This window comes from Ursus americanus, chromosome 21, assembly GCF_024610735.1.
Source record: "Ursus americanus isolate L20-20 chromosome 21, mUrsAme1.1.p, whole genome shotgun sequence".
NCBI classification, from domain to species: domain Eukaryota; kingdom Metazoa; phylum Chordata; class Mammalia; order Carnivora; family Ursidae; genus Ursus; species Ursus americanus.
This window is the reverse complement of record NC_142147.1, coordinates 40298214-40311234: the sequence shown is the minus strand read 5'-3', so window position 1 is coordinate 40311234 and position 13021 is coordinate 40298214. Positions and strand designations below refer to the sequence as shown.

Below are 13021 nucleotides of genomic sequence, written 5' to 3'. Positions count from 1 at the left end.
GGCCTCTGGAAAGGTCCCGGATTCCCGCGGGCTGAGCTGGAGGCGGCTCCCCCAGTCTGGCCGCAGTAAGAAATACGAGCAGTTGACAAACGGTTCCCACATCCTCCCATCTTACTAACCAGCGCCGCCACAGTTTCAGGCGCTGGGCCGGACTAGTTCAGCCCGGGGCTGAAGCGCGGCTCCCGCTCCGGGACCCAGGAAGACACTGTGCGTCTCGCGCAGATGCGCCCCCCACGACCTCGAGTGACCCCCTTGACCCCCAGCCCGTCGGGGAGCCATGTGGCTGCGCATCGGTGGGGGGGCGGGGGTCCCGACTGCTTGGTGGGGAGGGCGCCGAGTGGTGGGAGCTGGGGTTGGTAGGGGACTGGTCCTCCCGCCTGGTCGCTGTGCGCAGGCCCCCAAGGCCAGGCCAGGCCGGAAGCAGGCCTCAGGCTAAGCCAGTGGACCGGTGAGCCCCAGATGTGGCCACCACAGGCAGTCACAAAGAGCTGCGAGGACACCCCGTTTTTCCAGCACCTGCCTTCAGGGTCTTGGGTGAGGCACCACGGAGGCACGTGAAAGCACTTGCGCTGCCACAGGTACTGGGACCTGGTGGGGCCTTGGGGACCTCACTGGGAGGGAGGAGCGGTGAATGAGAGTTAACTAGGGCTTTGTCTCCAAAAACACAAGCTAGTCCTTGTCGTCGTCTTTTTTTTTTTTTTAAGATTGTATTTATTTATTTAACATAGCCAGCCAGCGAGAGAGAGAACACAAGCAGGGGGAGTGGGAGAGGAAGAAGCAGGCTCTGAGCAGAGCAGGGAGCCCGGTGCGGGTCTCGATTCCAAGACCCTGGGATCACACACTAGGCTGAAGGCAGACACTTAACGACTGAGCCACCGAGGCGCCCGTTTGTCACCTAAAAACAGGTTGTAGGGAAAAGCAAACCGTTATCTGTCATAACCTGATGGATTCAGGAAAACGACTTGAGTGGAAGAATTTTCTCTTTTGTAGGCACCCCCTTCTGCTCAGAGAATTTCAGGAAGTTGCCCACAGTGTTGCAGGGAGCAGGGATCCTGAATGCGGGATTGTGTTGGCGCAGCTTGACCAGGGAGGACCTCTGGCCTCAACATTGCTGAGGAGCCCGCAGTGGCCCATTGTCCCCAGTTGGCGTTTGAGCAGTGTCTCACCCAGCAACTCCCACCCAGTGCCTTTCAGGTCTTGCAGGACTCCAACCCACCCACCCAGCCAGCCAACCAAGCTCAGGGTGTGGGGGGCAGACACAGGTGGATGCAAGCGTTTGGGGGAGCAAATACCCAGAGGAGCCATCGCGGGAGAAATTATCTCCACTCTGAGAAAAGAAAAGCAAGGTAAAATCGACAGTGAAATACCACATTTCACTGACCACATTATCTAATATTTAAAAATGGAAACATTGGCAAGACTGTGGTGGAACTGGCACATATTTTCCTGGTATGCATGTAAGTTGGTACATGCTGTCAGGAAGAGCGTCATAAACAAACAAAAACACTCTTATACACAGTAATGCTTCAAGAATCTGTTCTAGAGGCGGAATCCAAACTGCAGATAATGATGCAAGCTGGAAGTGTTTATCGTATTACTTATGTAATCTATACAGTCCTAGGATATCCAGCCTCCTGAAAAGGATCTCTCTGCCCTCAAAGGTAGTCCTTAAATGACTGTTTCATCCCCACCTACCCAATTAGAGCTTTTTTTTTTTTTTAAAGATTTTATTTATTTATTTGACAGAGAGAGACAACCAGCGAGAGAGGGAACACAAGCAGGGGGAGTGGGAGAGGAAGAAGCAGGCTCCTAGCGGAGGAGCCTCATGTGGGGCTCGATCCCAGAACACCAGGATCACGCCCTGAGCCGAAGGCAGATGCTTAACGACTGTGCCCCCCAGGTGCCCCCCAATTAGAGCTTTGAAGAAGATTTTAACAGTCTTTTGGAGTCAGCTAAGTAACAATATATAGGGTCAGCTAAAACACATTGCTTACCCTAATGGTAAGTAATTAATAACAAAGACTCACAAATGGAAACAACCCAAAAGTTTTGCTTTCTCACTCCCCAGCCATGGCTGATGCCTTCTCCCTCCTCCCCTGATGGAGGGATGTTCTCGGTGTTCACCTCTCTCTTTAGCCTCTTTCTTCCTGGGTCCAGTGGCGTGCTGATAGGTGTTTGGCAACCAGTGCCCTTGGGGGAGAATTGTACTAATCAGGAGCCCTGATCTATAGCATTTACCAATCCCACCATGGTGAGTTTCAAACCACCAGCATGGTATTACTGCAGAGAGTGAAGAAGAAATGGGTATAACTAGCTCTCAGAAGCTAGTACGACCTGTCTCTAACTACCACTGCCTGGGTTCTGCTGTTGGAAGTTTCACAACAGAATTGTGGGGCCTCTAGTTCTATCATCCTCTCAGTCAGAATCTTCCCATTGTCTGGGGATGCAGACACACTCAGAAGGCCGGAACAGGACATGTTCAGTCTAGTCTCACACTGAATCCTAAACCATAGTCTTTTCCTTCTAATTCTCCGGAGGCCAATCCTACCCAGACTATCTATACTAATGGTGAGTTAAAGATTTCCCCTCCTCTCTCCTTGTAATCTGGTTTCCATCAGACCCCCTTGTCTGTCTGTGGTGTCTGTGTTGTTTAGACCCCAATTACGGACATAAGTCAGGGGTTTTCCCAGTCTTGGGACACACTCATGCCAATCAAGTGTGGCTCTTCAACTTGGGTTCCTAGGGAAGAAGGATGGCACACAGCCAAATGCCACATGGGGAAGTTTCTAGGATCCACTCGTCTTTCTCTCCCTCGGCCTGCAGCAGTCTTTACCCCTACAAAATAGTACTTTCTGGGGAGAGCAGCGGGAAGTCTTTCACCTGAAGCCCACTGGTGCCTCTCCCAGCTCAGCTCCTAAGGGCCAGTCTTTCCATACCCACCACCCCACCCGAGGTGTGTGTTCTCTCTGATGCTCCTCTACTGGCAGGACATCCACTGGGAGCTGTGCCCGAAAGGATTTTTCCATCCTCTCCTAGGAGGCCCAGCTCTTTCAACCAGATTGAGTCCACCAATTTCCCCTGGTCCTGGTATCCCCTTCTGCCTCTTCAGGGGCACAGAAGGGTCAAAGCATTGACAGCTAAAGCCATGGACAGGATTGGTTCCCCAGTCCAAGAATCAGGGTTAGGATCAGATAATTACAGCTTGCTTCCTCCATAAGGGTGGGACTGGCCACCTTGGAAGGAACTTCACTTTCTTGCCCTGAAACCTTATCCTGGAAAGAGAATTTATACACAAACTTTGTATGTGGCAAACACCCCAGCGACCTGCAGTTCCATGGCGTGGGACATTTGGGAATGCGGATTCCTACAGCTTTGTTACATTTTTTTTTTTTTAAAGATTTTTTATTTATTTGACAGAGATAGAGACAGCCAGCGAGAGAGGGAACACAAGCAGGGGGAGTGGGAGAGGAAGAAGCAGGCTCATAGCGGAAGAGCCCGATGTGGGGCTCGATCCCATAACGCCGGGATCACGCCCTGAGCCGAAGGCAGACGCTTAACCGCTGTGCCACCCAGGCGCCCCAGCTTTGTTACATTTTTGAGCAGAAGTTTGGTGTTCATGACTTTAGTGCTGTTGGAAGCTGACGCTGGGATCAACTGGGAAGCTGGGTGACACACAGGATCCCCATCCCACCACCTCTTGCTGCCATAGGTAAGTTTCTGTGAACACCAGCCCTTAATGTCTGTCTTACTGCTTTCAAAGGTTTCTACCCAGGCTGGCAAGGTTTTCTAAGAAGTATTAGCAGCATTGGGTGACCTGGGTGGCTAAGTCGTTAAGCATCTGCCTTTGGCTCAGGGCGAGATCCCGGCGTTCTGGGATCGAGCCCCACATCAGGCCCCTCTGCTAGGAGCCTGCTTCTTCCTCTCCCACTCCCCCTGCTTGTGTTCCCTCTCTCGCTGGCTGTCTCTGTGTCAAATAAGTAAATAAAATCTTAAAAAAAAAAAAAAAACCAAAGTATTAGCAGCATAGTGCAGAGTAGGGATGCAATACGTTTATAGAACACGTGAACAGCAGTGTGCACAATGCCTACATTCTTCTGAGATTGACCTGAGAAACAATGAGAATTGTTGGATTTTTTTTTTAAGACTTTATTTATTCATTTGAGAGGGAGAGACAGAGCACAAGCAGGGGGAGAGCTAGAGGGAGAGGGAGCAGAAGCCCTGCTGAGCTGGGAGCCCAACATGGGGCTCAATCCCATGACCTGGAGATCATTTCCTGAGCCGAAGGCAGATGCTCAACCATCTGAGCCACCCAGGTGCCCTGGTAGATTTCTAAAGAAAAAGCCTGAGGACTTTCTTGGAACATTTGTACATTCTAGTAAAATTTTTCTCAGTCTTTCCCTGTGTAAGTCATCACTTGTTGCAGATTTATTTTTTTAAAAATTTTAGTTATTTGAGAGAGAGAGAGAGAATGAGTAGGGGGGGAGGGGTAGAGGGAGAAGCAGACTCCCCGCTGAGCAGGGAGCCCGATATGGAGCTTGATCCCAGGACCCTGAAATCATGACCTGAGCTGAAAGCAGACGCTTAACTGAATGAGCCACCCAGGTGCCCACAAAGATTTAAAATCCGTAAAACTGAATCAGAGACATGTAGCAAAACCCTCAAAATGTTATTTTCCAATAAAACGTATCTTCGGTATATAGTCCAACTGCAGAGCATCTTAGTCTTGTAGTTCAACTCAGATGATCTTTTTATTGCGAACAGTTGAAAAATTTCTCAAACTTTTGGCTGGAATTTATTTTAAATTAGATGCAGGGGGAAAAAGTTCCCTGTGTGCAGAATGCAAATAACATATTCCCAGTATGAAAGGGTCTATAAAAATACTTCTCTAAATATATCCTCCTGCAAACGGTCAAATAGAGATTCCAGGAGGCCTTTACCCCCTCCCCAAGTCACGGTGACTAGAAACATGTCATCATTTTTTCTTCCCTGACTTCTTTGGGTTTCTTTTACTTACTAAGTTTCTATCTTCTGTACATTACAAAAGGCTAGTAGGAAGCTTAAATTTGCCAATGTTCCTTGGCCACAGAGCAAGTCCACTCAGACATGTGTGCCACCCATGGGCAATTTCCAGGACGAGAAACATCTATTATGAACCAAATGTTTTCTGGAACTTCTAAGAGAACCATTAATCTACTGGGAGCAACTTGGCTCTCTCCTTATTTCTCTGGAGGCTCAAATGAAAGAGAATTCTTCCTAAGTCACATCCTAGCAACAAAGATGAACAAAGTGGACTTCATCAATGTTGGACCCAGGAATCACTGCAACACTTTTTCATGCCAACTTGTATTTTTAATAATCTTTATTGCCTTTCTGATTTAAATCATAGGATATATTACAAAACTTGAAAGTCACATAGGCACAGAAGGAAAATACAGACTATATATATATATCTCCACTTTTATTACGAAAGTTTTCAGAGAAAAGTTTGATAGTACAATGAACAACATATAGGGTCCACCTAGATTCAATAAATGTTAATTGTCTTTTTCTTCCTGTATTTTTTGCTGAGCCATTTAAAAATCGTGTTATGAAGCTTCATCCCTAATATTCGAAGAATAAGGACACTGGCCTAAGTAAATACAAGGATATTATCATACCTAAGAAAATACTTCCATTATCGCTTTATCCCATTTCCAATTATCGCAAGAATTACTAAAGTCACGTATTTTGCACTTGAGTTCGAGAATGTCCCACATTCCGTACTTGTCTGTTTCCTCCTAATGTTGCTTGGCTTCTTCCTCTACCCCCCCTCTTTCCAGTCAGCTGGAAGCTGGGTCTAGCTGCTGCATCAGGTTCAGGTTAACGTGTTTTTTCTCAGTGCTGTCATAGTCTTCCTATCATCCCATTGGGAAGCACACGGCAAGTTGTCCCTGATGCCAGGTTTGAGTACGTGCTTACAGTGGTGACAGATCAGTGCATTATCAAAGGTTGATTTTTTTCTTCTTCTCCGAGTTATCTGTATAGCAACATTTGAGCACTGTAAAGATTCTGTTCAACAGCCTTTTACTGAAGGTTCTGGCATCCACTGATGTCTGCCTGATTGATTACGTAAGGGGTCAGGCTCTGTATTAAAACACTGAATCCTCTCGTACATGCCAAGTATGCAGACTCATCTTCGGGGCAAGCAACAGACTAGATAGGTAAACTTGAGTCAGCAGACTGTTCCCATTAAGGCTGGAAGATGGTTTGTCAGACTGTATTTCAGGGTAGAGCTGCTGGGGAAAGGCCCCCCGAAAAGCTCTGCGTCTCACCCCCCAACTGAGAAGACAACTCGCACGGGAAAACCACGAATACCAGGCCACATCTAAAGTGTATCCATGCTCCAGGGGCGTGCAGGCAGCTTGGATCTGCTTAGTCTACTTGGGCAAGACCCATGTGTTGGACCTGCCTTGCTGATAAACCCTGATTTTACAAAAACAGATAGAAAATGGACAGAACCTGCTGGAAAAGGTAGTTAATAGAATTGTTGCAGAGATAAAAACCACTGCTCTGCCAAAAGAGAAACCTACCTCTGCAGATCAAACTGGCACTTACTGCCATGTACGTATAAATGGGAAAAAATAAAAGAAATATACAAAATGCTGGAAACACATTGACAATTGAGTCTAAAAGGGCAGGGTAAGGTTTTAGGAATGGAATTTCAAAACTGAACCTGATCACCAGTGACCAGCCAGTTAGTTAACTGACACATTTCTGAGAGATGGAATTCCAGAATATTTCATTATTTTACACCGTTTTGTAATTTTGAGATTTTTTTTCTGGAGAAAATGGAACATCTAAAAATCTAAAGGCAAAGTGAACCTCACAGGCTCCTAAAGTTGCAGGTGGGGATTCAGCTTGCTCAGTGCGGTACTGAAGGCTGGCAGTCAGTCCATCCTGCAGGCATCAAGCGGTATGCTCCTGAGGGCTGAGTCTTGTTCAACATGATTTTGCTGAAGGCTTTGATTACACGCTGAATTTACAAATGATACAAAACAAGGAGCAAGAGTTAATAAGCCATATGGCAGAGTAAGAATTATACAAAGTGGAACAAAATAAGGAGTTAACAATTTGAAATTTAATTGACTGTAGCCAAAACCACCAAAGGGTGAGGTATAGAATGGGGGGGGGGAACAGCTTCGGGGGCTTCTGTTGTCTGAAAACTCAAGGCACGTCTGTGTGAGGAGGGTACCCTAAGGGCCAAGGCCCTCTGCAGTCCAAGGCGGAGACATGAGTGCTGATCCATCCAGGGCTGGTCTGCCCACATCTGTAGGCTGGAGTTGGGCCCTCAACAGTATGCTCAAGAAGGGACTCTGACGAATTGGGGGTAGGGGTGGGGAGGGGCAACTCAGAGAAGACTGCAGAATAAAGACTCTCCCTGCTCTGGAATCTCAAATCCAAGGTTCTAAGTTCCTGGGGCTGGGCAAAGATCACTTCATGTTCTCAACAGAAGGTCAGCTGTTTACAATCCAAACTTAAAAAGTAACATTGCCATTAAAAGTTTTATTTTAGAAAGTACTTATCTATGGCAAACAGTGGAGATCATTTAACCTTCACATTCATTTTGAGTTAACTCTTGAGAAGGGAAGGATTTCGCATGCCTGCAGTAATACATACACCCAGTAAGGCAGCAGAAACTGGGACTATGCAGGCCTGTGTAACAAGTATGCAGATGCCATTTATTTGGTCCGTAAGTACAGTATAGTCGCATCTGAGTTCTACAAAACATCAAATATAAATAACTTGAAACTGTAACAATACACAAAAATTGGCTTCTTACACAGACATACCAGGCAGTACAAGCTGAAAACTTGAGTAAATTAACATTGTTTTACATTAATATACATAGTGCCAGTTAACATTTAAAAACACGTTTCAATGCATAGCACTTGATACTTCTTTGAATCTATTTCAGTCAGTTAAGAGTATGAAAATGGTTAGATCTAGGCTAAAAATAATTCTTCTTCTAACCAAAAATAAAGGCATAATATTTATAACCAGGTATCAACTTTACTAAACCACAATATTTTAAAACTGTTAAATGATACCTAAGGGTATTTACATTAAAAAAGCAACATGCACTGTGTTGTTTCATCTCATGACTGGTTATGCACACACTTTGTTCAAAGGGCTTTAAAAACTATATTCCTACTTTCAATACAGCATACCGCAATGTTACTAATTGTTCTAGCAAAATGAATGCTTTCAAAGGGAGCAGAATCGTCTTCAAGTCACTGGTGTCAATTTTTTCCCTTTGGAACAAAGAACATAACAAATAACCTGGTTCTGCCCAGATGACCTACTGCAGTAAGAGGGTTCTGCTTAGAGGCATTTCTGTTCAATCTAATGCTATAACATCATCAAGCTCTTCTGTCTGTTCTGTGCGGGACCTCTTTGCACTGATATTCTCTTTCTCATCTAATTTCCTCTTGCGACTTCTCTCTTCTTCACTGATGTCAGCATTATTTGAAGGACCTTCTTCATCTGAATCAACTATGAGCACATCATCTTGCTCTTGTGCTTATTTCAGAAAAAAAGGAAAAAATGGTTAAAAGTGTGGGAGTTACTAGTGATTCACTAATATTTTATGAAAGTGAAAAGCTGGCATTTCTAATATATACCAAACTTAAGAATGGTAGGCTACCCTTAGGGAACTTTCACTTTATACATCACACGTTTCTGTACTGTTTTTAATGTTTTCTGTAACAAGCACCAATTTTCTAATCTAAACAAAAAATTGTAACAAGCATATGGAACTCAAATTATTATAGCTCCTCATTTCTATTTCTCCAACAGAAAAGGGGAGGGTGCATATCCTAATACTGGTAGTGGTGGTAATAATAAAACAACAACAACAACATATATATAGCACTTACAATGTGCCAGGAACTGTTCTGAGCACTTTGCATATAACAACTCATTTAATCATCACAACAACCCTATAAAGAAGATAACATTATTATCCGTTTTCCAGAAAAGGAAACTGATGTACAGAGATTGACTTGCCCAAGGTCACACAACAGCAAATAAGGCCAGGATTCAAAACCACAGTGGGCTCTACCGTGCAGGCTCTTAACCTTACACCACAGCTGGGTTCGTGTATCACCCCCAAGCCACCCTCCACCCCCACCAAAGCAAAGACAGAGTACCTACCTATCTTACTCATTGCTACAGTCTCCCAAACTGACCCACAGTAAGGGATCAATCAATGCACATTTCAAATTATGGTTTTTGAAAAACTACCATAGTCCCTTCCTCACAGAAGAATAAGACTTTTCTATTTTTGGAGGGGGAAAAAAGGTCATGAACCCATGGCTCATAGGTGGACCACACTAGCTAGTCTTGAAGTCCATCTTTAAAAATCTCAGAGAGAACCAAGAACCACCATATTCCAAAGAACACCAAAGATACAGGGTTAAAGAAACGGAAACAAGGAAGTAAAAACAGTTGGTAACTTTCAGTTTCCTGAGTAAAAAATGCAGGGAGGGGAGCCGTTATGGGATGTGGGTAGGGAGGAAACATCCAAAACTTAGCACACAGTAAAGCATCAAGCACTAGCACTGAAAACCCAGGGAAACAGAGCCTCTGATGCACTTTACCAAAGTCATAAGGGTTCTGAGAAAACTGTGAAATGCTAAAATCCTATACTTACAGCATCTGCTCACTCAAAATAGATGCATTGAATTTGTTTCCCCTAAATAAAACAGGCACCCAAAATCCAAAACTACTGCTACAAAGAATGAAGTGTTTTCATAACTAGTAAATTCATTGACATTTCCAGTTTTAAAAACCCACTAACAAAAAAGAACAGTTCCTATTTTCCGTAAGAATTTCCCCTAGTCTTAAATGTCATCGTCATGGTTCATATATTCAGAGCTCCATTAAAACAATCAATGCGAAATCAATACACACCTCTAATAGTCCTATAGGTTTCTATTTTATGGTCAAATTCATAAAATAATCACAGTTCGTTTCCATGTAATGGCTTGCTGGGTGGGTAATTAACAAAGTGCTGGCTGGCTGGGGCCATGACTCACCAGTGGATGTGGAAGGCTGAGCTCCATCATCACTGCCATTGGTTATGCTTTTGGCAGCATCTTCAGCTTGTTTGGGCCCCACTTTTTCTGGGGCATCACCAACAACTTCAAATTCAACATCCTTCCCTAGGTCCTCACTGTAAAAGAACAACACACTGTAAAACTGGACCACCATGACTACTTATATAACAGCAAAGGCACACCAGAGACACTGCTCCTCAAAGCTCTAAATGCATGTACTATGTACACACCAAATAGATCCTGATTTTCAAAGAACTAATAAAATTAAGACTGCACATAACAAATTTTTGTGGTAATTCAAATGGTCAATACCACTGCCCCTTCAAATCAAGGAAAAGGTCTTTAAAAAATATTACACGACTTTTACTGCTAGAGCAGAAAATGGAGTTCAAAACTCTGTGGCCCGATAAAGCTCTTACGTATTATTTCTTCAGCTACCATGTTTGAAGATTCTACACACTCTTCTCCGCTCCTGACCAGAGCCATTTGGTGTTTTAGGCATGGGGGGTTACATGGACTCTGGGTTTCCCCCCATCTTTACTGGCAGCACCCTGCTTCTGTAACGAGTTCCCAAAAACATGTATGAAAGTTTAATGCATGAAAGTCAAGCAAAAGACTTACATGTTATAAGGGGGGGTTCTGTTCCCAGAGAGCTAAAAAATATGATAAAAAAACCCTAATTATGCCTCCTCTTTAGACACCATCTGATATATTTCCATTTTATTGTACATGTCCTTCTGCTGTTTTTTCTTGTATTATTGAACACAAACACACCACTGGCATCCAACGGTGTCTGAGGCTAGAGATCACTCCCTCGCACCATCTATCTTTGACTCAACTGTCTAGCTTTGTGAAACTTGTACTAATTACTAGTAAACTCAGTCTTTCCTGTCATTTTATGCTTTTTATAAACCAAGTACATTAAATGTGATAATCTCCAAACAACTACACAAGCTTGAAGTTCATAGAGATGGCAATATTGGCAAAACAACTAGATGCAGACGGCAACCCCTTTCACATTTGTTAGATGGTACCAAGTCGAAAGTCAGGGTGTAGTTTAGGTGTATCAATGGGAGCATACACAAAAATGCACCATTCAACAGCTAACCATACCAAAGTGGAGGACCATCTGTATTCTAACTGTGTTATATATATGCATATATTCTGTAATATAAGCACAAGAATGCTTTTTATAAAACGAGCAGGACATTAAATCAAATAAAAAGAAAAATACAGGATTCAAAAATCCCTATAGGATAATTTTTAAACGTCGTTACTGTTATAGGTCACAAATGAAATATTTGTCTAACGGGAGAAAGATTACTTCCTTTTTCTAATGAATCATTAAAATAATTAAAGTTTTTATTTTAGTTCAATTATCAAAATGAATTCACCTCTCATTTTAACTATTCAAATGTCTGGATTTCTACCTTTTCTAGATCCTTCTGATCAGACACAGGATGACAGTTACCCTTAAATATTTTTTGCCTATCTCTCTTGTTTTTGAATTCCCAAATTCTTCTGTAGGTCAAGCCTGAGAGAACTTAGTAGCCAACTCAAGCAAATACACTGTGTGGTTTCAAATGAACAGTAGGGCTTAATGGTAAGAAAACATCTTTTCTCCACTTTAAGTTTTTATATTCAAATAATTTCTTACACTTAAAAATATTAATAGTTCCTACCTATGAAGGATGTTGATCAATAAAGTGTAGTCCTGAAGGAAGTCGTCTGCTTGAAGCCGGCTCCCATTTCTAATGCCAAATTCTGATAGCTTTTTGTGATTATTAGCTAAGAAATTAGAAAGGAATTTAGATACTTTAGTTATATATTCCACGGAGCAGTCATATTAGTTTAAAAAAGATAGAACCCCTACTACAAGCTGAATTGTGTCGCCCCCTCAAATTCGTATGTTGGAGCCCTAATCCCAGCATCTCAGAACATGACTGTATTTGGAAATAGTGCTTTTTAAAGAGGTGATTAAGTTATAATGAGGCTGTTACGGTGGGACCTAATCCAACCTAACCAGAATCCTTGTAAGAAGCCAAGGAGACCTCAAGAGAAACCAAACCTGTGGACACTTTGATCTTAACGATCTACAGCCTCCAGAATTATGAGAAAGTAAATTTGTTATTTAAGTCACCCTGTCTGTGGATTTTGGAATGGTGGCTCTACCAATCCACTAAAATATTAGGCACTTAGAAATTCAGCTCTGAATGAAGACTACTCAACTACTAAAATAACCGCTTAGAAAGAACCAAACTGTGAGTAGTTCTGAGAACATTCTCCCATTCACACCAAATTAATCTGGAATCCTGAAGGAGTCGAAGACAACTTTTAGATTGTTTAAAATATATTCTACTTGCAAAGAGGTTATCCGTGACAACTTCAACAAACTACTTTTCAGCAAACTGTATAATTCAGAAAATGAGAAAACTTTGATTTGAATGGATTTTTCATTTTTCAACATTTCTCAATGACGAGCCTATGGGACCTCCCAAAAATAATCATTCCAATCTAGTTTTAGCTTCCACGTGTTATTTCTGCTTCATGTAAACATTTCTGCTTCGTGCAGCACAGTGCCTAATACCCACTAGCAGTCAATAAACCTTTACTACATGGATTATAAATATTCCAATGAAGAACAACTCCTCCAACCAAACTTGTGATGTCACCACCTCCTACTCCCTAGTTGAGTCTTTCTGCCTTAATTATCCTTTCTCTCTTGCATGTTCAAATGCTCTTTTCTCTTGACCTGTAAAAACACAAGTATCACAAAACTGCTTCCTCACTTTGCTCCCAGTTTCACCCCCCTCTTCAAGACAGACTGTGCTTTATTGAATATTTGCTCCATGAAGGGCAGACTGTATAGAACCTGTCGACCTATGGAGTGTCTGGCACATACCAAGTAAACTGTATTTTAAATT

At 43.0% G+C, this 13021-nt stretch overlaps 1 protein-coding gene across 1 annotated transcript in view; it reads right to left on the bottom strand.

Annotated features, from left to right (window-relative positions):
- Positions 1-7095: 7095 nt before the first annotated feature.
- The window catches only part of UBA2 (ubiquitin like modifier activating enzyme 2), a 37507-nt gene continuing 31581 nt past the window's right edge, over positions 7096-13021 (bottom strand). The window contains exons 15-17 of the mRNA XM_045796198.2: positions 11780-11885; positions 10077-10213; positions 7096-8559 (exon numbers count right to left, since the gene is read on the bottom strand). Coding sequence (XP_045652154.1) covers positions 8378-8559; positions 10077-10213; positions 11780-11885 — 425 coding nt within the window. The 3' untranslated portion in view covers positions 7096-8377. The remainder of the gene's footprint in view (positions 8560-10076; positions 10214-11779; positions 11886-13021) is intronic.